This window comes from Plasmodium relictum, assembly GCF_900005765.1.
Source record: "Plasmodium relictum strain SGS1 genome assembly, chromosome: 3".
NCBI lineage: Eukaryota > Apicomplexa > Aconoidasida > Haemosporida > Plasmodiidae > Plasmodium > Plasmodium relictum.
Window position 1 is genome coordinate 267147 of NC_041681.1, and position 27835 is coordinate 294981.

The 27835-nt window shown below is 19.5% G+C and overlaps 6 protein-coding genes across 6 annotated transcripts; 2 read left to right on the forward strand and 4 right to left on the reverse strand.

Moving 5' to 3' along the window:
• Window positions 1–3236: 3236 nt before the first annotated feature.
• Window positions 3237–6185, forward strand: SIAP1 (sporozoite invasion-associated protein 1, putative; the record flags this gene model as incomplete). Its single annotated transcript, XM_028680047.1, has 1 exon — window positions 3237–6185. One exon carries the CDS (start codon window positions 3237–3239, stop codon window positions 6183–6185), a length of 2949 nt encoding a protein of 982 aa, XP_028531583.1.
• Window positions 6186–7565: 1380 nt separating this feature from the next.
• Window positions 7566–11286, reverse strand: PLP1 (perforin-like protein 1, putative; the record flags this gene model as incomplete). Its single annotated transcript, XM_028680049.1, has 8 exons — window positions 7566–7936; window positions 8005–8401; window positions 8625–9052; window positions 9185–9375; window positions 9580–9788; window positions 9930–10378; window positions 10493–10666; window positions 11022–11286. The coding sequence occupies 8 exons, from the start codon at window positions 11284–11286 to the stop codon at window positions 7566–7568; spliced, it is 2484 nt and encodes an 827-aa protein (XP_028531584.1).
• Window positions 11287–13365: 2079 nt separating this feature from the next.
• PRELSG_0306000 (conserved Plasmodium protein, unknown function) lies at window positions 13366–14286 on the reverse strand (the record flags this gene model as incomplete). The annotated part of the gene is made up of 1 exon (XM_028680050.1): window positions 13366–14286. One exon carries the CDS (start codon window positions 14284–14286, stop codon window positions 13366–13368), a length of 921 nt encoding a protein of 306 aa, XP_028531585.1.
• Window positions 14287–16030: 1744 nt separating this feature from the next.
• KAE1 (peptidase, M22 family, putative) lies at window positions 16031–18505 on the forward strand (the record flags this gene model as incomplete). Its single annotated transcript, XM_028680051.1, has 5 exons — window positions 16031–16478; window positions 16600–17401; window positions 17509–18056; window positions 18182–18275; window positions 18367–18505. The coding sequence occupies 5 exons, from the start codon at window positions 16031–16033 to the stop codon at window positions 18503–18505; spliced, it is 2031 nt and encodes a 676-aa protein (XP_028531586.1).
• A 638-nt stretch (window positions 18506–19143) lies between these two features.
• Window positions 19144–25068, reverse strand: PRELSG_0306200 (conserved Plasmodium protein, unknown function; the record flags this gene model as incomplete). Its single annotated transcript, XM_028680052.1, has 1 exon — window positions 19144–25068. One exon carries the CDS (start codon window positions 25066–25068, stop codon window positions 19144–19146), a length of 5925 nt encoding a protein of 1974 aa, XP_028531587.1.
• A 967-nt stretch (window positions 25069–26035) lies between these two features.
• PRPF31 (U4/U6 small nuclear ribonucleoprotein PRP31, putative) lies at window positions 26036–27799 on the reverse strand (the record flags this gene model as incomplete). The annotated part of the gene is made up of 2 exons (XM_028680053.1): window positions 26036–27550; window positions 27797–27799. The coding sequence occupies 2 exons, from the start codon at window positions 27797–27799 to the stop codon at window positions 26036–26038; spliced, it is 1518 nt and encodes a 505-aa protein (XP_028531588.1).
• Window positions 27800–27835: the final 36 nt, after the last annotated feature.

Here is a 27835-nt window from a genome sequence, read left to right on the forward strand (position 1 = left end):
GATATTATATATATAAATTAAAAATATATAAAACAATTCATTTTTTTTTTTATTTTTAGTAGGAGAGTTATTTTTAAATTTTATGCGATTAAAAAAATTTATATTTAATTTTTTTTATATAATATATATATTATAGCTTTATTTTCTTTTTCTTTTAATAAAAGAATAAAAAAAAATTAATAATTCTGGATAATTATCTATTTATCTTATATTAATTCTTATTTAATAAATATAAAAACTATGTTAAAATATATAAGTTTTACATATTATTTTCCCTTTATTTTATTATATGTTATTTTATCTTTTAATTTTATTTTATCTATATAAAAAAATATTTTTAGATTTCTTAAAATATAAATTTACTTTTTTTCTTTTTGAAATTATATTTTAAATATTTGTATTCTTAAAATATTTTAATGCTTAAATATTTTTTTTTATAAAAATACATAAGTAATAAATTAAAAAAAAAAAATTTAGTCAATAATATTAATACATTTATATTTTTTGCCTTTAATTACGTTAAAAATAGGAAAAAAAAAAATTTATATATGCACACATAATATTGGTTTCAACACACATCTAATAAATTTATTTTTATAATTTTTTTGAATGATTTTTTAAAATATAATATATTTGCCTTTCATTTATATATTTTAATATATAATATTTAATGAAAATAATTTTATATTCATTTTTTTGTTAATTTTTAAAAAAATATATTATTCTATTTTATTATGGCAGTAAAATGTAGTTTAGACAATACATGTAATATATATTTAAACAATTAGTATTATCTTATTATAAATATAAAAAACTTACATTTTTTAAAATATATTATAAAAATTCAGCCTTTCATTTTTTCTGTTTCTTTTTTGTTAATATGTATAATTTAATTTTATATACTACATATTCCCCCTTTTTTTTATTCTTCATTTACATTATTTCTGCGTTTTCATTTTTTTCAAGAACAAAATTTAAAATGGATTAAAATTTAAAAATTAATAAGGAAATTACACTAATTATATATATTCTCTATAACCACTAAATTTTTTTTCTTATTTAATATTTTTTTATATAAATTACATAACCTCTATTTAAAAATAACGGAAAGAATATTCCCTGAACTATTGTTTTAAAGGAAGTATACATATTTTAAAAATTAAAAAATATATATGAAAAAATAATAAAAGGCATAATTTTCGAAATTTTTCTTTTTAGAAGATTAAATATTTTAGAAAAAGAAATTATTATGTTTATTTCTTTTTTTTAGTTATAGACTGAAGAAGACAATATTAATTTAAAAAGGGTATCTTTAAATTTATTATAGTGAAATTCTTATAATATTTTTTTTTTTTTTTAACTCTATATGAATTCTTTTAAAAAATTAACAGTATCACAAGAACATATCGATGATTCCCTATTTTGGAATGTATATTTAACTATTTTATTTTTATTTTTTAAAAGTTTTTCTTTTTATTTTAAAAAATATTTTGAAGATAATTAAAAAAAAAAAATTTATTAGGAAAATAACTTTTTATAACTTATTTTTTCATTTTTTAACAAAATGAATATTTTTAATAGTACAATAAAGTACCCCAGTATCTAGTTTCTAAAAAAAAAAATATAGATAAATTTATAAAAAGTATTATGAATCCAATTTTTTTACTTCTTTTATATTTATTAAAAAATTAATTTTAAAATATAGTGGTAAATGGAGTGAACAAACAGATAAAATAACAGCAAATAGAATATTATTGAAGTTAATTGACAATTTTCTCAATATGTCTTTATTTCCTTTAACTTTATGATTATTCACAATATAATTAACACATAGCATATATCTTTATAATTTTTGTAGAAGAATTTGTAAAATAAAGAAAAAACTTTTCTTTTCGTTCCTGTATTGAAATAAAGACAAAAAAAAAATTATAATTTTCATCTATTCCTAGTATTAATATTATTTTAAATTAAATAAATAAGAATTTTCTTTTAATGAAAAAAAAAAAAAAATCAAGTTTTGAAAATTATTACATTTGTTTTTAAATTTATCTTATATTAAAATTGTCTTAAAAAAATTAAGGTGAAATAAATTAATTTCACTAAATTTAACTATATGTTAAAATATAGGTATGAGCTATTTTTTTTTTTAATTTTTTTGTGTTAAAATAAAAAAATATATAAGCTTTAAAATTATTATAATTTTTAAAAAAGAAAAAAGTTAGAAAATTGCGTATGTAATCCTTAAATACTTTCTGTATCAGAATAATACAAATGGAAACCAAGCTCTTAATAGATGAAAACAACTTAAAGACGTAATGATAAATTATTATAGTATATTAAAAAATGGAGAGACTTAAAATTCTTTAATTCTTGTATTATGATTCATCTTTATTAAATTGTAATGTTATTTATTTTTTATTGTGTGCATGTCTCTTTTTTTCTAAGCAAATAAAACAGATAGCCACTTTTTCTTGTTCCCACCTTTAAATATGTTAATTTAACATTCACAAACAAAAGACAAACTAAACCATGTTGAAACATTATTAAAATATATAATAAAGTATTTTTACGATAATTTTTAAATTTATATTTCATTTTAAATACGTAAAACCTTAAATTATATTTATATGTTATACAAATGTTTTAAAATATAATATATGAATTAGCTTCATTTAACTATTAAAAAAAAAAAAAAAAAAAAAAAAAATCATGTAACTTAATCTGCAGTTGTATATGTAATACAAAAAAATAGAATTAAAATATTCATATTCATTTATTCTTTATTGAACCCTTTTTTTACGTTAATTTCTTCTACAAATTTTGTTTTACATAATTTTTTTTACTTTTTTTATTTTTCTCCTTCTTAATGCTCTAAAAACTACAAAGGCTATATGTATATATATGTATACACTTCCGTATGCATGTAAAATGCATGTATATTTTTAAATTAAAACTGATTCTGTTATTTTATTATTTTGGTTCAACAAATAATTGCTAGCTTTATTAATTTTTTTTTTTTTTTTTTAAATTTAAAACATATATATAAAATTTTGCATATATAATTAAAAAAAAACTAATTAATTTTTTTTTAGGTATGTAAATTTTCTCAAAAATTTATAATTTTTTTGTTTTTTACAAATAATTTTTTCCATTTAAAACAATATTTACACGCTTTATATATTTATATATATATTTTTTTTTTTGTACAATTTTTTAAAATTAAAAAAATAATACAAATGAAGGAAAAATATGCATTAACCTATCTCTTTTTGATGGTTGTTCTTTATGTTGTAAAAGGATACAACGTAAGAAATAGTAGTAATCCTAAAAATATAAGCAATTATAATGATAGTGAAAGTGTTGTTATTAGAAACACACGTGCTTTAACTCCCAAAGAGGAAAATGAGTTAAGAAAAATGAATCTTCATAAACAAATGACATTTATTCAAGCATCTTCATCTTCATCAAATATGATGCATGACCAAGAACTAAAAATAGAAGGGAGAATTTACGAAGTTACAGGGGTTGTTAATGGAATAACAAAAGGGCATCCTTTAGCAATTGCTTTAGGGGCACAGTATTCTAATTATTTTGATTTCTTAGAGATAATTAAATTAACTGATACGACTTCTCGTTTTAAATTTTTAGTTAAGCCAGGAAAATACTACTTACGTATTTATGGAAATACTTATATGACACCAAGTGCAATAAAAATTAGTATACCTTGTGATAAATGCAAATATGTTAATGGGAGTTACAATGATCGTATCCGTGTAAGCCCTTATAAATCTGATCCTAACTTGTTCATTTACAATTGGGAATTGCAAGTATCATCCCCAATACCATTGGAGCACATTAACACAGTTCATAATGATGAAGCTGATTGGTTTCATGGTAATACCTTAAATGATGAATTAAAATTAGATTCATCAGCTGCTGCGACAACTTTAAAAACTTTTTATGGAATTGAATTAACTGGAATATGGGGTTCTGAATATTCAGATAGATTGTTAAGTGTTATATCTGAATTTCCTGATTGCGTAAAATTAGTTACATATGATAAAAATGCAAGAGCTCTTCAAAGAAAACACCAAAAATGGATTTTAATTAATGGTGATTTAGGTGCTTTTGATATGGATATAGAATTACATAATAATCCAGAATATGAATATTCTAAAACAGTACGTGTTTCTGCAAATGCTTTTTCTTTCTCCCAAAAATTGGTTAAAAACCCTGGAAATAATGGTAAATATTTTTCTAGAAGGCTAGAAAAAGTAATAATTAGAGCTCTTTTTACACATGATTTTCAATTGTTTTCCACGTATTTTGAACAAAAACATGGTGTTACATTATTAGATCCAAATTCAAATGAATTAATGATAAAACAGATAACTGGATATGAACATAAAGATTATCAACCATGGAGTCAAAATATAGAAGAGCTTGTTGAAATAGCTACTTCATGGGATGAATATCCTAAAGGATTTCAAAAAGTTAAAGGCTTAAGATATTTAGTAAGAAGGAAAAATGGGTTAAAGCACCCTGTTTATCCAACTGCTCCAGCTGTAGCTTTTCCAGGAGGATCAGAAAGAGATTCCTTCCTTGAATTTATGGAATCAGCATTTGTGAACTATAGCAATATTTCTCATTTAGTGCTTCACGAAATTGGACATTTTATTTATGAAAATAATTTACCTATTGAATTTAAAAACGAATGGATGGAATTAGGAAAGTGGTACAAAGAACCACTATCCCCAAGCAGCTGGGCTTCCAGATTAGAAGTAGAATTTGTTTCAGCTTATGCTCATGACAAAAACCCAGGAGAAGATTTTGCAGAATCAATAGCTTCATTTGTATTGAATCCAAGATTATTGAGTTCTAGATCTCCTAAAAAATATAAATGGTTAAAAGAAAAAGTATTTAGAGGTAGCTTTTATACTACTAGTGGATCCCACTTATTTGAAGTTTTAAATCTAGGTAATGAAATATTTTATTATCCTGGAAAAGTAAAAAAGATATATGCAAAAGTCATCGGTAGTCCTACTGAAAATAAACAAGTAAAGGTAGATATCTATTTATTATCCACAAGAGGATCGGATGGATGTGCAAAGCACGCATATGCTAGATTATTTTCTGAGCAGCAAACATATAGGGATGTATTTTTCTTTCCAAAAGATGGCTCAGAATGCAGCCATCACTTATATGGAGAATTTTCTATGAATCCTAGTGAAAGCAGAGGCAGATGGGTATCTGAATCGTTAACATTTACTGGACAAAATGATATAAATCGTTATACAGGAATAGGGTCATTTCTCTTTTATATCTATATAAATAATCAAAATGAAGATCTAGAAAAACCAATTCCCCTCTTAAATTCAATTTCTGTTCATCCATATGATTCTAGTGATACAGAAAATTCTCTAATAAGATTACAGATAATGGTATTAGAAGATCACATGCTCAAAAAACAAGGTGGAACATACACAAATTTTGCATCAAAAGATAATAACAGTTACTCCTTTTTCAACTATACATACGAAATGTACGAACCTGAATTTAACGCTGAAATAATAGAAAAAGATTATTTTCTATCAGATATTAGTACTAACGGTTTTAGACAGGTAAGCTCAGAATCTTGTAAAGAATATACAGATATGGATATATCAAAATTAAAATGTTTTCAAGTAGTGAATCCTGTTAGTATTCCAAAATATTGTATAGGTAACAGACTATATTTGAGACAGTTTTCTGCAGAAGACGAGGCAGGAAATCAAAGCATGATAAATATTTCATCAGATAAGTTCTTTGCTGATTTAAAACCTGGAACCGAAAGAGATACGCATGAGCCAGTTGTGTATAATGTTAAAGTATCAAGTAAATCAGCAAACAAAAATCACGATGGAGAAACAATTGTTACGGTTGATTTTAGTGTATTTGATGATTTATCTGGAGTTTTCTATATATATATATTTTTAAGAGATCCTCATGGTGGTATACATAGAAGTAGCGTTAACCGATCAATTCTACCAAATGGAGTTGGAATGAAAAATATAAATCACAAAATACTATTACCTAAGGGTTCAATGGGTGGTACATGGATGTTAGACGAAATTAAAGCAGTTGATAGATGTAAGAACGAATCCAGAAATATTTACTCTTATAGTGTTTATGTAGAAAATTCTTAAACATATTTTAATGAAGAAAATATATTACTTAAAATAATTTATTATTGCTTTTAATTAATCATATATATTAAAAAATATTATTTCTATTTTAATTCAAAATGGGATTAATGTAGAAATAAATTTTAATATTTTTATAAATAATAATTTTTTTCTTTTTTTATGTATTTATTGAAATTAAATTTTCTTGCAATTACATAAAATCTATGTATAATTAATTTTTTATTATAACTATATAATTTTTCATGTATGTATCTAAAAAACATTTTTAATATTATTTTTTTAAAAGAACAAATATCTAGAGATTATTTTATGTAACAAAATTTTTTTAAATAAATTTTTATAATATTGGATTTTTTCTTTTGCAATACTAAATATTTACGTTTTCTATCTGCAATTCTTTCAAATTTTTCATATTTTAATTTATTCTCTTTTTAAATTTATACATAATTCAGAAATGTACTTAAAAATTAATAATAAAAGCAATGCTAGCTTTTCTTGTTGTACATAGAGGAAAAAATAAATATAATAATGAGGAAAAAAAAAACACAAAAATCTTATATATGTAATACCCTTTTATATTAAAGTACTTTTAATTTTTGCTATATTTTACCATAAATCCTTTCTATTTATTTAAATCATTTCTCATTATATAAAAGTTAAAATTAGAAATTAAAATAATGAATAAAAACTTTTACATAAAATATTAACTCTCATTATATCGTTTAAAAAATTAAAGGTACCTTGTTTTATTCATATAAGAAAACGTCTTATTTTAAAATTAGCATAGAATGAAATTTTTTCATTTTATAGAAATACTCTTAAAAAAATAAAATATATTTTAAGTTAGATGCATGAATCTATAAAATAAAATTAAAAAAAGAATCATATTACTTATTTTAATATACATTTAATAAATATATTTATTATTTCAAATTACATATCGTATAAAATTGAAATTTAAAGTTTTTTTATAACGATAGATGTGTATATATATCTAAAGAAGAAAAAAGTAAAATAAATGTAAACAAAAAATTAAAATAATAATAAAAATAATAATAAAATGTATTTATTTTTTAACATTTTAAAAAGATATTATAATAAAAAGTAAAAAAAAATAAATTGATGGAATATAAAAGATGCAGAGAAAACAAAATATGTAAAAATATAAAAAAAAAAAGAGGAAAAAAGAAATGAAGCACAAAACAGAACAAATTAAAAAGAAGAATAAAAGTTTAAAATGAATAAGTTAAAAAAAAAATAATAACATAATTATTCATATTTTATTAAAATTATGTTAAATGTTTTTATAATAAAATCTGAGTATATATATGTAAAAAAAAGTGCTTAAATTTTTATAAATTTATTTTTTAATTCAAGTATTTATTCTAAATTTCTGCAAAGTAATACCATAAACAATGATCTGTAATTATTTAATCCAATTCCTTTTCCACAACCATGAACAGAACAAGCTGCTAAACTTTTTGCACATTTATCGAATGGTGCTTTTACAAATGGATTAGAGGAATTAAATTCAGCTTTAAATCCAGACAAAATTGTACCTTTGGAAGGGCATTCACCAACTAATTTTCCATCATTAAATGGTTGTGATCGATTAACAGAACCATGGAAATTATCTAATGCAACAAGAGATAAATTATTTACACCTGTCCATATTGTCGTGTCTACGCAAACAAGGTAAATGTAACTTTTTTCATTTGAAGAACTCATATTAACAGAGCATTCTTTCAATCCTATAAATAAAAAATATATTTTATAGAAAGAAAAAAAAAAGAATAAAAAATAAAAATAAATAAATAACCTGGCCTACAGGGAGTAGAATAAATATATTCAGCAGCATTATTTCTACTAGAAGAAGAAGATAAACCAAATCCAAATATTATGGTATAATCATTTGGGCATTTTGCACTATTAAAAGTTGAACTACTTTCACTTACCACTTGTTCAGAAAATGGTAAAGGTTGTATACCACATTCCATATAAAGATAAGCAGAATCATATTTCCTTGAATGCCCTTGTTTTGATGTGCAGCTACTGGATCCAGCTTCACATATTTCAATATCATAACCTTTCAGATTTTTTGTGTAATTCCAGAAATTCTGCTTTAATGAAAAACCAAATAAAACAACCTCATTATGAGGACATTCTGCACTTATAGGAGGAGGAGAAGTTTTAGTAATTGTCGTTGAATTAGTTAGCTATAAAAATAAAAAATATATACAAAAATTCAAATGAAAATACTTATTAAAGAATATGATTAATAATATATTCTTTAAAAAAAAAAAAAAAAAAAGGAATAAATAAAATAAACAATAATATATCATAATAAAATAATTGAAAAAAAGAATTAGAAGCGTTTATTCTTTTTTCTGTTATGCACTCAGTTTATTAATTCTCTATTTTCCTATGTATATATATTACTATGGCAATAATGTTTTTATCTTCTTTTTGCATAGTATCATGAGGTGAATATCCAAATACTCTAGAATAATATATTAATGCTTTTTCATAAGATTTTTTTAATTCATCTGAATCAAAGATATTAGAAATTGGTGTTAATTTAATATTTATAGGCATTGGATTAGTAGAAACTGTTTTTGACCATTCATATAAATTTTCTTCTTTTGTTACATCTTTAATTGGATTTCCTCCCATTACAATTAATGTTTCTTTCATGTTATAATTTTCATCATTATTTTTCGAAGAACTATTTGAATTTGTATTGGTTGATCCACCTCCACTGGCAAAACCAAATTGAGCACGAATCTCCGCTTTTACACTAACACCTTCTCTTTTCATTTTTGAAATAGATGAAGTGGAGACATCTATTATCTTTGTTATTTTGCCACCTATATTTTTAAAAAAGTAAATATTATATTAATTAAATATATATAATATATTAAGAAAAAGTAATGGATACTTCAAAATTTTTAGTTATACTTTGTAAAATAATATAAATAAATTCTTTCTTTTTTAATTACCTAACTGTGCTTCAGTAATAATATGTGTACCATATACTTTAAAAAATTCTATCCAAGAATTTACACTTTTACAAGCTTCTTCAGATTTTTTTTCTTTATAAACACCTGAACTACATTCGCTGTCTTTATCTAATCCTGTAAAATTAGGTGGAAGACTATTCAATGCATTATTAAATGCAGTCGTTGTTTTCCTAAAATTTTTTAAAGAAATATTTTTGCTATTGTATATATTCTTTTTATATATATCATAAAAATATTTTTTCTAATATATATATATATATATAAATTTAATTTATACTATTTAAATAACTTTTATTAAAACTTTTATAAAAAAGAAATAAAATCGGATAATAAAATTTGTGAAAAAAATAAAAATTTTTTTATTTATATATTACCATTCAACATAAGGTGGCAATCCTATTGTATACTTTATACAATTAGATTTAATAAAATATGTTTTTTTTGATCTTTTAGAAACTTCATTAATAAAACGTTTATAACCAGCGGATGCAGAAAAGGATGCTAAACCTATATATCCACCTTCCACTTTTGCTTCGGCTGATAAAGTTTTAGAATAATCTGAAACGCTAGAACATTCATTAATCTAAAAAAAAAAATATATATATATATATAATGTGTACGTAATCTATAAAACAATAATAAATAAAAAATTATTACTTAAAAATATTTTAAATAGTAAGAAAAATATAAATTTATATAAACACAAAGTTATGTTTTAGTATACCGATTCTATTCTACTACATGCACTTTCTTTTCTTATCCATCCATTTAATGGCTGCAGAGTAACTAAATCATTTGCAACTCCTTCATCGCTTAATGCCCATTCCATTAAATAAATTTGAGCTCTATAACCAGGATCGGTTAAAGAATCAGCTTCACCTAATGGATTACCAAAAAGTAAATCATAGCCAATACCTACAAAATATAAACCTGGAAATACAGTTGGATCATCATTAATTAAATTTTCGTTATTTCCATCTTCATCTTCATCTTCATCATTTTTGTTTACTTTTTGGTGTAACCTATTATTAGTTTCTTTTAATTTTTTTTTTCTTTCTTTTTTTTCTTTAATGGCAAAATTATATTTTTTAGATTTTGTTTTTTTATATTTTTTTTTTTTTTCTTTGGATTTTTCTTCATTTTTAATCTTAATTTTTTTCTTCATCTTTTCAACTAAAAGAAAAAATTTTATATATTTAAATACTAAAATCATAAAATAATATTATTGTGCATGTATCCATTTAATATATTTAACTAAAATATCTTTTTCTTTTTTTTTATGATTACCTTTATCTATTTCGGTGTCATCGTTGTTTTCATCATCACTGTCACTATTATTTTTATTGCTATCCTTTTCTTTGATATTATCATCATTAAAATTTAAATTATCACCATCATTATCACTTTTTTTGTTATTTTCATCATCGTTATTTTTTAAAGAATTTTCTGATATTATTTTTTCTGTAAATTTATTTAAATATATATATATACATGTATGTATGTATGTATGTATGTATGTATGTATGTATGTATGTATGTATGTATGTATGTATGTATGTATGTATGTATGTATAATAACATTAAAAAAATATTTCACTAGAAAAAAATTGACATAATTAAAGTTTTGTTATATAAAATCTTAGTTTATATATATAATATAAAATTTTCCTTTTTTCCCTATATATACACAAAATTATTACTAACAACAATGAATATAAAATAATATATTTCCATAAAGATATATATAATATTGAAACTCAATTTATTTATCTATTTATTTATAAAACTAAAAAAAAACAAAAAGTAAATAATTTACCAATAGAATTATAAAAATCATTGGAATCCTGATTATCTTTTTTTTTTGAATTTTCACTATTATTTATATTTTCGTCTTTATTAATGAGAGAAAAATTCTCTCCATTTGTACATGATTTATTACTACACAAAATATTTTCACCATTTTCTATACTCATTAAATTCTCATTTTTTTTAGAAATAATATTATTATTCTCCCTTTTTTTATAATTTTTATTTCTTTCAGCATTTATACTATTTAAAAAGCCAATATGAAATATGCACATTAAAATATACACAAAGAAATAGTATTCTTTTATATTTATCATCTTCATCTTTGTAACTACATATATATATATATATATATATATATATATATATATATATATATATATTTATTTTTTTTTACTTTTTCCTTTATTGAAACATTAAAAATGTCAAACATATAAAGGAATATAACAAATTATTTTCAATACACCTTAAAATGAAATTTATGTCATACAAAAGGCCTTTAAAAATGAAAATCTAATAAAAAAAAAAAACCTATATAAATTTTAAATTACTACAAATAATAAATATAATTATGAAAAAAATGTAAATTTTGACAGAAAATCGAAATATTTTAAAAATGTAGAATAATGTTAAAATATATTTTTATTTTATAATAGATAAATATAAAAAATATATTGAAACACTTATAAGTGATATAACAAATTTATTTTTCACTTAAAAATTATAGGACACATCTACAAAATTTAGTGAAAAATAAAGCAAAAAGTGTGTATTTTTTTTTTTTTAAATTAACACATTTTGAAAAATATACGTGCTGATATGAAAAAAGAGAAAATAGTTACATATTTTATATACTTCACTTTTTCTATATATTTTTCATTATAAAAATATTAAAGTAAAAAAAATGAATATACATATTTTTACACAATCAAAGTTTTTTTTTAAAGAGATTTTATTCTCACAAATAAGAAAAATGTATTAAAAAATCCATTATCAAATCAATTGTTAGGAACAGAAAAAAAAATGTGCATGCATGTCTAATTTTTAAAACAAATAACCTATAACTTTTTTGGGTTTTTTAATCTTTGGTTACTAAAAAATGTTATATCACATGTACATTTAAAATATTTAAGAAATTATAATATATTTTTTTTTTTTTTATCAAAGATAGTTACATAGACATATTTTTCATTATTTTGTTTTTTTAATTAACTAATATTTAAAGTTTATATTAATAGATGCCTATATGTATTCAATAGAATATATAACAATGAATCATCTATTATTATTTACACTGGAATTTTGATAAATAATTTTTATAAATGTAATTAATTTTTTTTTTTTTTTGTATGATATAAATAAATTTATAATATTCTTGTATAATAATTTTTTAACTCACTATTTTAATCAATGGTGTTAAAATTAATTTTTATTTTGAAATGGCAAAGGAATGATGTAACTGAAAGAATTTTAGTTATTGTTCTTATACTGAAATTATTTTAAGGGTACAAGGAATTTATTATTTTCATAATTTTTATGCTTTTTCTCAAAATAAATATTAAAATATATTTATTTCTTTTAATTTTTTTTTTTCGGTTTCCATTTGTAAGTGGAAATTTTAATATATACACTATTGATAAAAATATTTATATATTTTTGTATGAAAAGAAAAAAAAAAATAGACAGAAAAACACCGCATGCTCTTTTGCTTTTATTTGATTTATTTTATTTTTTTTTTTTTTGTCATTTATAAATACTTAAAAAAACAAATTCGTAAGAGCCTTTAAAAATAAAATGTAATTTTTTAACACATATATTGGGTATTTTTATTTTTTTATATATCAGATATTAAATAATTTATTACTGAATAATTCTTTAAAATTAAGATATTTTACATCTATTTCTTTAGAAAATTAATCCTTTTGAAACATTTAAGCATTTTACTTATATGCCCCAAAGTTAGCTATAATTTATTTTGTAAGAATATTTACCTTAAAGATATAAAAAATTTAAAAAAAAATTAATTATATAAAAAAAGAAATAAAAAATAAAAGTTTACCAATGTTATAAAGAACTTAAAAAAATATACATATACCATAAGAAATAAATAAGTAAAATTAATGTAATATACATATGAATCTTATAAGTTTTTTAACTTATTACTTGCAATCTTATCTTTTTTTATTGTATATAACCCTAATAAAAAAATTATATTTTTCCTTTCTAATTTTTTCTTATATAATATGTTGAATGTGCTAAATCCTATTTCTCGTAATTATAGCCATCATTGTTTTTATTAGATAATTTATATGTTAGTATTTTTTAATATTACAATAATGTTCTAAACTATTTCATTAGTAATAATCTTCATCTTCATCATCATCTTCATCTTCATATTCATATTCATCGTCGTCTTCATATTCTTCTTCATAATCCTTGTCATTCTTTTTCTTTTTAGAATCAGATTTATTTGAACTTGTTGTTCTTTCTTCATGTGTAGGTAAAGGAGCTTTTTCTTCACCTAAAAATTTGGGAGGTGATGGACTGGGTTCGCTTGAAAATAAAGAAGATACGGCTGATACTACACCAGATATAGAGCTAATAATAGATGTGATATTAAACAATGCTCCAATAAACTGAGAAAAGGAATGTGGATATCTTTTTAATAAATTATTTGAATTATGTGTATACTTTTCTATACTACCATTTCCTTCATATCCGTTATTTTTTTTTATTACTAAATTTTTCTTTTTCATAATTAATTCATTTTCTAACAAAAGAGACATAATTTCCTCATCATCTTTTTCTTGAATATTTATATTAAACACATATCTACTAAAAACATAATTCGTAATTGAATAATTTGTTTTAAATGAAAATGTTTGTCTCTCTTTATATAAGGTGTCACTAAATGAGCTAATTTCATCTAAAGGAAATAAATCAGGTAATCTCTTTTGTACATCTAAAATATCTACTTTATTTTTTTCATTATATACTCCTAATCCTTTGGCTTCATCTATATTTAAATCATCAAAAATGAAAACTGCTCTAATTTCAGTTGCATATTTTTTCATATAATATTTATATGTTCTCAACGAATTATCTATTAGCTTTTCATTTTGATCTTCTAAATTTGATTGATCAATAATAACTCTTGCTTCATTTAAAAATTTAAATCTTTTATCTTTTACTATATCATTTAATGTAATAGCACATATATGCTTAATATTAATAAAAAAAATTGAAAAAATTAAAAAATAGAAAAAAGTTTTCATTTTTATTAGTAATTTTAAGATCTATATAGTATGTTTATAATTTCTTTAGAGTAAATTAATTTAATTTAAATTCTAAGAATTATTCAAAGTAAAATTTAAGCAAATTTAAAAAAAGATACATATAAAATAATGTTAAAAATATAAGGTTATGGAATCAAAAGTAAAATATAATAAAAAAAAAAAAAAAACTCTTAAATACTATTTGAAAAATTATTAAAAGTTTTTATTTTCTCTTAGAGAAAATTTTTTTACTAGCTATTTCTTTCTTTTTTTTTTTTTTTAATATTTACTTATTCAAAAAAGAAAAAAAAAGCTTAAATAAGATAAAAAATTTTATAATTAACTTTATAATAAACTATAAAAAAGAGTCTAAATTTGTTTAGCTAGACAAATGTAGATTATTTGTAGTATGTTGACTTTTAGCTAGACATAATTTTTTTTTTTTTAATTCACAAAAATTTATAAAATATAAAAGATAATTATAACAATACGTTAAAAAGTCTAAATAAGTATATAGAGAATTTGAATTATTTGGCCAGATGTAAAAATAATATATATTGAACAACTTTCCAATATTCCTTTTTTTAAAGTTGTAACCGTTAAATGAAATAATTTCAATTACTCATTGTCAAAAATAATATATGAATATATATTATTTTTAAATGAAATTATATCTAGTAATTTAAACATTGAAATAATTATTTGATATCAAAAAATGCATAAAAAAATTCTTTTACATTTCAAGTTAAATTTATTAGAAAAAAAGTGCAAAAGTTGTTGAAATAATCTTTATAAAAATTTTGACTACATTTATTAACAATTATTACTGAAAAAAAAAAAGAAAATACATATATGCCATAAGGAAAGTTCCTATATTTTTTTAATTTGCTTTTATATAAAAAAATATTAAAATTGTAATTATTCATTTTTTATATAATTTCTATTGAAATATATATATATATATATATATATTCTAAATAATTATTCAAATGAGATATGTCAAAATAAAAAAAAAAAATTAAAAATATAAAAGAAAATATATTTGATATGTAACTTTTGTTGTCTTTATGAGAGTTACGTAATATAACAAATAATCTTGTTCACAAAAGATATATAAAAAATCTGAATAAAAAAGAATAAATCTTATATTAATTTAAAATTTTTTCTGTAAAATATATTAAAAAAAATTATAAAAAAAAAAATAAAAAAAGAATTTTACTAATTTTTATGTTCAAAACTTCGTATTTTTTTATAGATTTCAAAAAAAAAAAAAAAAACCTGAAGTTTATATTTTTTAAATATAATTAATCTTCCTTTTTAAATAAATAAATGAGAAAACATGTTTTTGAAAAAGCAAAATAAGTATGATTTAAAATGGAAATATATAAAAAATATTTAGAGAAATAATAAAAATAAGAATAATTATAAAAATATATTTAATTTAAAAATGATAAAGTTCATAAAAGTTTGATTAAAATATTAAAATTATATCAACAAATAAGATTAGAGAATAAAAAAAAAAAAAATAAAAATTACACATTGAAGTAATTTCAGAAGTAAAATTAAACACTAAAAAATATATACAAAGAAAAAAATATAAAGTTTTTGAAATCAAAAATATATATAGATGAAAATTACTACGAAAAATGGACTAAAAAAAAAAACATAAATTAATTATTTAAAAATTAAAAAATATATATAAAATAATGAAAAGAATGATTTGAAAAAATGTAACTATATAATAATGAAAAATGTAATTAAAAATATTGTATTATATATATTTTGTTTTATACAGCATACAAAATATATATGCAATACGTATAATATTGATAATACAATAATAAAAAAAACAAAATTCAGTGATACTCTAGGAAGTACAGTTAAAAAACTAAATAAACTCAATAAAGAAAGTTACCAAAATTATGAAGAATGTAAATATAAAAGAATACCAAAAATTTTAATAGAAAAAAATGTATTTAAAGATAAAAAAATAAAATATATAGTAGGTATAGAAAATACCTGTGATGATACTTGCGTATGTGTAATTGATTCAAATCTTAATATAATTAGAAATGTTATTATTTCACATTTTAAAATAGTTCATAAATATAAAGGTGTTTATCCTTTTTTTATTAGTTCTATTAATAATATATTTTTAAAACATTATGTGGAGAAAATTTTACATAATATTAGTAAAAAAAATAAAAATTAATAAAAAAAACTATTCAAATAATTATATATATATATATATATATATATATATATATATATGCATGTGTGTGATTATTTTTACCTTTTTCTTTTTTCATTTAGATAAAAAGAAAGTTAGTTGTTATGCTTTAAGTGTATGCCCAGGAATACCAATGAATATGGAAGCAGCGAAAAATTATATAGGAGAAATAAATAAAGAAAATAAGATTATAAAAATAAGTTCAGTAAATCATATATTTGCACATATTCTATCTCCATTATTTTTTCCTTTTTACACGGATATAAATACTTACACAAATTGTTATGAGTACAAAAAATATAACATAGATAAAATAGAAAATGAAAGTTTGATTGACATTAATATGTCAGATATTATAAAAAATGATGATGAAAAGAAAGAAAGGATTAAGGAAATTTTAGAAGTTTTAAATAAAAATATTGTACATAAACAAAAATCAATTAATTTGAATGAACAAGAATTTTTAAATTATGCATCTTATATTCTCAAAAGAAAAAGAAAAAAAGAAGATAAGGAAAACATAAATGGAAAAGAGGAAAATGAAAATTTAAATAAATTTCCAGTTGGATATTTGAAAGACGGATATATTTGCGTTTTGGTTTCAGGAGGTAGTACAGAAGTTTACAAGATTCAAAAAAATAAAAAAAATGATATACACGTGAGCAAAATTTCAAAGACTGTTGACATATCTATTGGAGATATAATAGATAAAATATCTCGAGAACTTGAACTTCCTGTAGGTTTAGGAGGAGGTCCTTTTCTTGAAATGAAAGCAAAAGAATTTATTAAAAAATTAAAAAGAAAAAGATTAAATGAAGAAAATTATAGTGACCCTTTTCAACCGTTTCCAACTCCATTTTCATCTAATAATATAATAAATTTTTCGTAAGAAAATTAATCTTTATATTTTTTTTAAATGTACGTTATACTGTATAATTATTTTTCTTAAATCTTAATTTATGAAATTATAATTTTTTTTTTTAAACTTACAGATTTTCTGGAATTTTTAACCATATAAGTAAGATTATAAAAAACTTAAGGAAAGAAAAATCATTTGAAATGGAGAAAGATAGATATGCTTATTATTGCCAAAAAAACATTTTCAGTCATTTATTAAAACAACTGAATAAAATTATGTATTTTTCTGAACTTCATTTCAATATAAAAAATTTATGCATAGTAGGAGGTGTTGGTTGTAATAATTTTTTATATCAAAGTTTAAAAGATATAGCTTTGAATAGAGATAAAATAGAATGTCAGATAAAAGAATATAATAAATTAAAAAAAAGGTTAAAAAAAAAAATAAAAATAATTGATAAGGAAAATTTTGAAACATCAAATATATCAGAGAATAACCATGAAAAAGAAAATGAATTAAATTCTTTTTTAATATGGAAAATTTATTTGAAATACCTTTTAAAAAAAAAAAAAAAAGAAGATATTTTATCAGCATTAAAATCCTTTAACTTTGAAGATTTTACGAATCTCAAGAGGAATGGGCATTTTTTTTTAGAAGATTCCACTTTTTTAAATAATTCAAGTAAGTTTTTATCTTAACATATATATTCAAATTTTCTTACTAATAAACATATAAGCAACTTTGTCTTTCTTCTAAATCTTTAATTTTTTTTTTTAATATTTCTTTTTTATTTTATTAATTTATAGCTTCTTGGAAGATATATAAAACACCATCAAATCTTAGTAGAGATAATGCCGCTATGATATGTTTTAACGCTTTTTTAAATTTACATAATAAAATGTAATCATATATATACATATGTAATGAATATATAAAATAATTAATATGAATACATTTAAAAGATTTTATTTTATTTTATTTTTCTCTATAGTAATATACATGAGGACACTTCCGAAGTTAAAATTAAACCAGTAGTTACAACAAAACTAGAGAATAATTTTCTTCTTTTATCTGATATAATTATTTTTGATGTGTATATAGAACATTTAAATAATAAAAAAGTGTATTAGTAAATTATTATACCATTATAATTTGATTACATTAATTGTAAAAATATAACTTAATAAAACATAAATAAATATTTTATCAAATATTTATAATATTTTGAATTAAAAAAAGAATTTTATATATAATATACATAAAAAATCAAAAAATAAAATATATGAAAACATATAAAAGCATATTTTGGATAAACATTTTTTATTTTTTTTTTTTGTTAAAAGAGTAAAATAAGTAAATTTAGTACGGGAAATTTAAAAAAATTTTAAAATTTTAATAATATATAGTAATCAAATTTATATACTTCATTGTATGTATATATATATATATATATGTAAAATGTTGTATGAAGAATTTTTTTTCTAAAAGTTGCAGATTTTTTTTTAAAAAAAAAGAAAAGAAATATATATTGATAAACCAAAAAAGACAAATATTTAATTCTTGAAACAACAATAATAATAATATTTTTTAAAGAATTTTTTAAAATTATTACATATTTTAAATATATATTAAATAAGTTTATTAAAAACAAAAAAAAATAATTAAACATTAAAATTACAAAAAAATATTAAATTACGGAAAACAAAAAAAAAAAAAAAAAAAAAAAAAATTGATAATTTGAAAAAATAATGTTCTTTTTAAGAATCATTTATAATTTCATATGTGTACAATAATGATTAATAATAGAAAAGTATTTTTTATGAGGAAGAAAAAGATCTTCTATATTTCTGATAAATTTTTTTTTTTCATAATGTTTAAAATAGTTATAAAATTCTGATTCACTTAATTTATTATCTTTGTTTCTATTTTTAATAACAGAATTTAAACATACATAAGGCTGAAAAAAAAATTGTTTATTATAGTCATGTAAAAGTTGATATAGTCTACTAACAAAAAAAAATTTTTTTTTTTGATAAAAATATTTTTGCTTAATAGAGCTTTGGATACATATATGAATCCTCCCTATTTCAATATCTTTATAAATTTTAAAGAAATATTTTCCATTTTCTTTGTAGATATTATATAATTTAAAATGTATATTAATGAACGAACATCCTATTTTGTGGGGTATAACAAAAATATGATTTTTGTTAATAATTTTAGCTGATAATATACTACTATGTGAAATATTCAAAAATAATTTAGCATTCAAAGGAAACATAACACTTTCAATATTTTTATTATATAAATCAATGTGAAAATATTGTATAACATTAAGTGGAATATATTTTGAATAATAATTATTTACTTTTGCACCAATAATATCAGATATATAAACTTTTATTTTCTTTTCTACTTTTTTTTGTTTATCTCTAAAATATATAAAATGCTCATTCTCTTTTTCTTCAGTATATATTTTTTTTGTTATTGATAATGGATAATGCTTATTAAATATATTAAAATAATGAAAATTTTGATGAAATTCATATAGGGAATTTGTACTTAAATATATATAAGGTAAATTGATATTTTTAAAATTATTCTTAACATGAATATTATATACTTCAGAACTTATAATGTTATTATCACACATGAAATTAAGATATAATAAATAACTCCCTTCCTTGTATGCTTTAATAGATAAAAAGTTATCTGAAGATGATATTAGATTTTTTGTTATAGTTTTTTTTTTATTTCCTCTATTTTTCTTTTTAAGATGAATACTTTTTTTTAAAATGGTATCTTCCATATTCTCCATTTTGTCATTTATAGTAATATTTTTATTATTTACAAAATATTCTAATTTATATGAATTACAATTATTATTATTATTATTTAAAATACTAAAATCAATAAATGTAAATATATTTTTTAATTTATCATTAAATTTAACAAAAGTACTTAACTCTTTATTTAATGGTAAGTAAAAAGTGTCATTATGAAAAAGTTCTATTGTATATAAAAGATCAACAGTTATATCTATTTTAAAAAAATAAAGATTTCTTATGCTTTCTTCTTCTATATCATTAAAATTTTTTTTTTTATATTTATAATAATTGAGATAATATTTTTCTATTTCATAAAAATCTAAATCAAATTTTTCAAGTGGAATAAAATTTTTTCTAGGAAATATATCATAATAACTTTCAAATATTGGATATATATGAATTTCGCTAATTCCTATATTTTCTGTCTTTATCAAGCAGATATATTTATTTACTTCATCAGTTCTTAAAATTTTTTGAACTTTTATAACGTAATCATTTTTTGAAATACATACAACTTTTGATATAAGAGGATGATCAAAGCGAAATAATAACTCTATAGTTTGATTAAAAGGATATAAAAGCATATTTCTTTCATTATACAATATTCCTCTGGAATATATAACTAATTCTATTATATTTGATAAAATGGAAATATATTTATTATATAATTTGTAGGTTACTTCAATTTGTACATAATACTTATTTGGGATTGAACAATGCACATAATAAAATAAATCTGATAATAAATCATTTATCTCGAATTTTTTTTTTATTTCATTTAAAATTTTGTGATTTTCTTTCAAGCGGAAATCTATATACTTTATATAAATTTTACTGTAATCATATAATAATTTTATTTTTAAAAATTCTTTAGGAATATATTGAAACTTCTTATTATGTTCATCAAAAAATTCAATTCTTAAAGGAATAAGTTGATTAATTTCAACATTTTTAGATAATATAGAAATTTTTACTTTAGATATTTTATTAAAAATTATATTAACATCCAAATGCTCAGTCTCATAAATCAATTTATTTTTTATTGTTAATGTTCCTTCTACTATATAATTTGAAGAAATATATATTGGTGTACAATGTTTTAAATAACTAATATTATTTAAATCAACTATACTATACACTTTTTTTTTGTTATAATATAATTTTTCTTCATCAATATAATTCAAAATTTCTATTTGCCTATTACCTTTGAATGAATAATCTAAACTTTTTATCGAAGCATTACATATAAAAAATTTATAATAAATGTGTTTAGAATAAAATAAAGTTAAATTATCATAATAAGTGTATATTTTATCATAAAAATTTAGAAACAAATGTTTCTCAAAATAATCAAAACGATTATCACTTTTATAATTATACTTAACAGATAATAAAAATAAATTGTTAGTAAAATTCTTGAAATCATTTAGATCATTAAAATATTCATTGCCGTATTGAAAATAGTTCACATTTTTGTTATTATAATTTAAAAGTATTTTATTATTTGTATTAATTATATGTTTTCTTTTTTTTTGCTCAATTTCTAAATAATTTGATTTATTTTTAAAACATTTCTGTTGAAAATCTAATAAATAGGGTTCCAGTGTATATTGAAAAGTTTCGTTAGTTAAAATAACGTTTTCATTTTCATCTATCAGAAATGCTTTGAAATAATAATCATTATTTTTATATAATGATATATTATCATCATTTAAAACATATAAATTTTTTACATTTTTGTCAAAAATTGTTATATGCATTGAGGAAGGATATTTAAAGTGAACTGGGAAATAATTTTTTGTATAAATTGTAGTCTTGTTACTATTTATCATTTCTACAACTATATTAGATTTTATGTATTTGCTTTTACTAGAGTTACAATAAATAATATAATATTTTTTTATAAGAAAATATATATCATAATAATTTATTGAACTCATATTGTTTTTATATATGTTGTAATAATTATTAGAATTATTCTTTTTTGTTTTATTTGTTTTACTTTTTGTTTCTTCTTTGTGTTTTTCATTTAATAATGAATGATCATATATAAATTCATATTCATATAATTTTCTATTATATAACTTCGCAGGGTAATGTGTCTTATTTTCAAAAAAAACATCATTATTAAATATATTCTTAAAAATAACCTTCTGTGAGAATGTTTGAAAAATATAAGAAAATTTTTCGGAGATAAATAAATTTTTAAATAAAGCAATATTACCTTTATACTTTTCATTTAGAAATTCATTTTCTCTTATAACTAATTCTTTCATTCCCATTTCTGGGAAAATATTTACTTTAAATGGAATTTCATTGAAACCGTCATATACTATTACATTACCAACCTGATTAAATTTTATAAATTTACTGCATACAAAGTCTTGGCAAAAAAGAATTTTCACTTTCTTATATGTATGAATGATTACATTTTTTGACAATTTTTTATTTTTTCTATATTTCATTTCAATCAAAGCATTACCTTTTTTTTTTCCTTTTATTTGAATGAATGCACATGCATCTTTATATTTTATTGGTAATTTTGAAAAATTATAAATATTTTTTTTTATCTCGATAGAATCCTTATCGTAATTTATTATAATATCATTATTTATTTTATGAAAGCAGGTATTCAATTTTATTTTTGTATTACTGTTTTTTTTTTTTTTTTTTAGATACCCCTTTTCAATTTTAATTAATTTTCTTTTTTTTTTACTTGTGTTATAAAGCAAAGAAGAAAATATGAAAAGACTTTTATAAAAGTATTTCATTTTTCTTGATAATTTTTCTTCCTCCTTTGTAGGAACATTATTCAAATATATTTTTTTTTTCTTTTTTATAAAAGTTAACTTATCTGAGATATCTAAATTATTAATACTATAATTCATAAAGAAATATATATTTGTAATTTCATTTATTTCAATAAAATTTTTTTCTACAACAATAGAATAATCACTTATTTTTTCAAAAATATGTATTTTAGAAATAAAACAATTATTAAAATCATATTCATCGCAAAATAATATAATAATATAATTAAGTTTATTTTTATGATATACGTATTCTTTTTTATTATTATTATTATTAATATTCATTCTCTTTCTTTTTATTTCAATACTACTTTCGCTTATATTTACATTTAAAAAATTATATTTATTAATTACTTTTACTATATATTTATTTTTAAATCCTCCATAACATTTGTAATAAAATTTTTCATCAGGCACAATAAAAAGAATAGTCATTATAAAATCATCTTTAATATAGCATATTACTGGATTTGATATGATAATGTCTTTATATATTTTATTATAACTCTTATAAAATATATGAAATGAATTTATTCCATTATATACAGTTAAAAAATAATTTGCTAAATTTTCATCAACTTTATATAAAGTATATATGTTGAAATTATTTTTATTTAGAGATAAAATCCATTTATATTTATTATTTTTATTATTATTTGTGTTGTACAATTTTCTATTGTTCTCATTGTATAGTTGTATAGTACACAAATATCTTCTCCCTAATATAAAATGTAAACTTTGTTTTCCATTTTTGTTGTTTATAAAATAATTTTTAATATAATAATTATCAAAATAATAATTATTTTGGTAATAAAAATGATTTCTCAATTTATATATTTCATTTTGGATAAGATTTTTTTCATTAGATTTATTCTTTTTACTCGATAAAAAATTAGGTTTATTATGATAAATTGGATAAATACAATTGACATCAGTTTCTTTTACTTTATATATATATAAAAGCGATGTAAATTTTTGTTTGTTTTCTATATTTTTAATAATTATATGCATATTATCTTCGTTTATATTTTTCTTAACTCGTATGACTTCATTCGATATAATATCATAGTTTTTACTTGGTTCAATTTTGTACTTATTTTGAAAACTAGTTATATAGTTCAACTCGAAGCATTTCAATAATTTTATATGTTCTAAATTCTTTTTTATAATATTTTTTTGATTATATTTTAATAAGTACTGTTCCTCTATTTTTTTAATTTCTACATCCCTTTTTAAAACATATCTATCTTTATGAAAAGCATATAAACAATTACTATCAATAATACTATCCCTTTTCTTTAAAACTAACTTAATGATAGATTCTTCTGGAAATTCTAATTTATTTGGGAGTAATAACAAATATTCATAAATAAAAATAATCACAAAAAAAAAGATATCTTTACATTTATTACGTAGTACTATAAATAATTTTGTTATTCCTGTCTTTTTTTTTGTTTCAATTAATAATTCATACCTGCTTTTATTATATTTTACTTTAGCATATTTAATATAATGCTCATCAAAATAAACTTTAAAAATATTGCTTTTAGAACAAATATTCTTTTTATTATCTGAAATTACATAAATAATTTGTTTGTACTTTTCATTGACATAAGTAACAATGTAATTATTTGTCATGAAAATGTGATCAGTTACATTATATTCTACATATATATGTTTTTTTTGTTTATTTTTTTTATCAACTCTTATGATAAACGACAATAATGATTTACAAATTTTTTTGTTTTTATTTAATAAAATCAGTATTTCATTGGAACATATATTAGTAGTAGTAACCCATTTACCTCTATTTTTTTCAATTTTTTTCGATTTCTGCTCTTTTTTTTTTATATCATTTTTTAAATATATTATTTCAAAAAAATCCTCTTTTATATAATACCAGAAATAACATGAATCTGAATTAAAAGAACTATAATATCTCATAATTCTATTTTCATTCAAATTATTGAATGAAATAACATCTTTATCTGATATAATTTCATTTCCTGTTCCTATAAAGTATACTAAAAAATATACCAGAAGAAATATTACCATTTTATATTTTTATTTTATTTTATTTTTTTTTTATATTTTTTTTTTTTATCGTTTAATTATATTTTTTTGATTCAGAACAAGAAAAAAAAAAAAGACTAGAAAAAATATCATTGATAAGTGTATTTATAGATTTTTTTAAAATAGAAATATTTCTTAAAAGGAAAAAAAAAAGGGCATAAAAAGTACAAATTACTACTAAAAAATATGATTAAAAACCTCCTTCAAATAATACAAAAGTTTATTTGATAAATATATATAAATGTGCTATTTTACTAGTGAATAAACATATTTTTCCCATCTCCTAATAATTTTAGATAATTTCAATTTATTATTTTAATCCTTTTTCTTTAAAGTATCTGTACTGATTTGCCTGAATCTATAACGTTTTACGTTTTTGGTATTTTTATTATGTATTTGAAATCATTTTATATCCTTTAAATTGGTTTTTAGTATCATTTTCCCCTTTAATATGCCCTTATTTTTATTTATAATAATCGTATCAAAATTATTAATTAAAAAAAAAATTATATTACATAAAAAATAACATTTCGTAAAATGTTTACATTAAATTAATAAAAATGGAGAAAAAAAATAAAAAATAAAATAAAAGGAAAAGAAATATAGTATATAAATAGTAATTTTTTCTTTTATGTGAAATTTCTTTAATGAAATAAGTAATACTGAACAAAATATTAAAATATATTATTGATTATTTAAAGTTTTTTTAAATAAATAAAATATAATACAATTTATGTCAGATATGAAACATTTAAGTAGTATTTTAAAAAATGTGACAAAAAAAAAAAAAAAAAGATGAAAAAAAATAGATTAAAATAATGTAAAAACCAATAAAATTTTGGAAAGGAGAATATTAATAATATTCATTTTTTTTTTTTTTTTTTTTTTGAAAAGTTAAAAATATCATATGTTCTCAAGTATATATATAAAAGATGTATGGTTAATTTTTTTAAATTTTACTTTGTACTTTACGAAATTGAGCGGTACTAGAAAAATATTTATTTTCATTTTGATCATTTTTTTGATTAACAACTGAAGGATTATATAATTCAATACCTTGTAGAGGAGTAAAAATCAAAGAAGAGGATAAGCCTCCAGTCACACCACTCGATTGTATATTAATATTTTTTTTCTTAGTAATATTAGTTTTTTGCTTAGTCTGATATTTTAATTTAGTTATGTTAGAATTTAGTAATGCTGCATTTTGATCACTAAAAGTATAAAAGTCATCAGTAGTGTTTGGGCCAAAAGGCAATCTATTAATTTGTTTTCTTAATTCTGTTATTTGAGTTTTTTCTTTTAATTTTCGATATCTTCTTCCTCCTCTTCTTCTTCTTCTTTTTTCATCAGGCATAGGTAAAATTTTTTTTTGCTTCAAAGGAAGTGGTTCTTGTAATTTTATTAAATGACTAATAACATTTTCTCTTAATAATAAACCGTATTGCCCCTCTCTGTACTTTTTAAAATAATCTATTCTAGCAGCTAAACTACATTTTCCCGCTAATAACTTAATTGCCTTTTTTTTATAGGAATCTGGAACACTTTGAACGATTTCAGATGAACTCAAAATCCCTATACCAAAAGTTTTATTAACATTACTTAATCCTAAAACTGATTTTTTTGATCCTCCAACAACTATTATATTTTGAGATGAAGTAACAGATAAATTCTTTAAAGATCCGACTGAACTAATTAAACGAGCTGTTAAGGCACTACCTAAGAGCATAGTTAAATTTGGAGCTAATAAGAACATTTTACTTTCTAAATAAAGTAAAATCATTTTTCTATTTTCATTTAATTCTAATGCTTCACTACAGAATGATAAACAATTGTTTAATAAATGATCAGACAACTTAATCCCGGTCGTCATACTAGAAGCAACTGTTATAGCCATAACTGTAGTATTTGGTAAAATATCTGAAAAATCAATATTTGTTAAATCGCTTTCATTTTTAATTTTACTTACAACACTTATATACTCTAAAGGAGAGTAGACTATAGAATCTAATTCTGGAAATTTTGTTGAATATATATCTTTTACATATTTATGTATATTTAATATTTCTGTATCTATTTTGATTATTAATTCAATGCATTTTTCAATTAATATTTCTTCTTCATCCTTCTCTTTTTCATTATCATCATCTTTTTCTTTTCTTTCTCTTAATGTTTGGTTGTCATTCAATTGTTCTTCCTGTTCTTCTTCTTCTCTTATATAATTTTTTATAATATTCATAGTTTTAAGAAATTCTTCATTATACAACAACTCAGATATTTTACGTTCTTTCTTTTTTTTTCTTTCATTTAAAAATTCTTCAATTGCATCTACTATTTCTTCATAATCATCATTATCTTCAATTTTTTCATTCTCATTATCCTTTTTTTGAGTATTGAAGTCTGAAAAATCATCTTCTTCTAACTCAAGATCTTCAAGATCTTTTAAAAAGGAATCAGCTAAGGTTGCCTGAACATACAGAAAAAAAAAAGAAAAATATTTTTTTTAAAAAATAGAAATTCATTAAAAATATAAAATAAATTGCTACCATAAGAAATTATAACATTAATTTTTTATAATAAAAATATAAATATTAAAACTCAATTTATTTATGTTTATTTTTTTTTTTTAAATATAGTGTTAATTTATATATATATATATATATATATATGTATAAATTTAAAAACATTTATATTTTTATTGCTTCCTTTTTACCATTCTTTTTTATTATCTATATCTTTTGAAATATCTGAA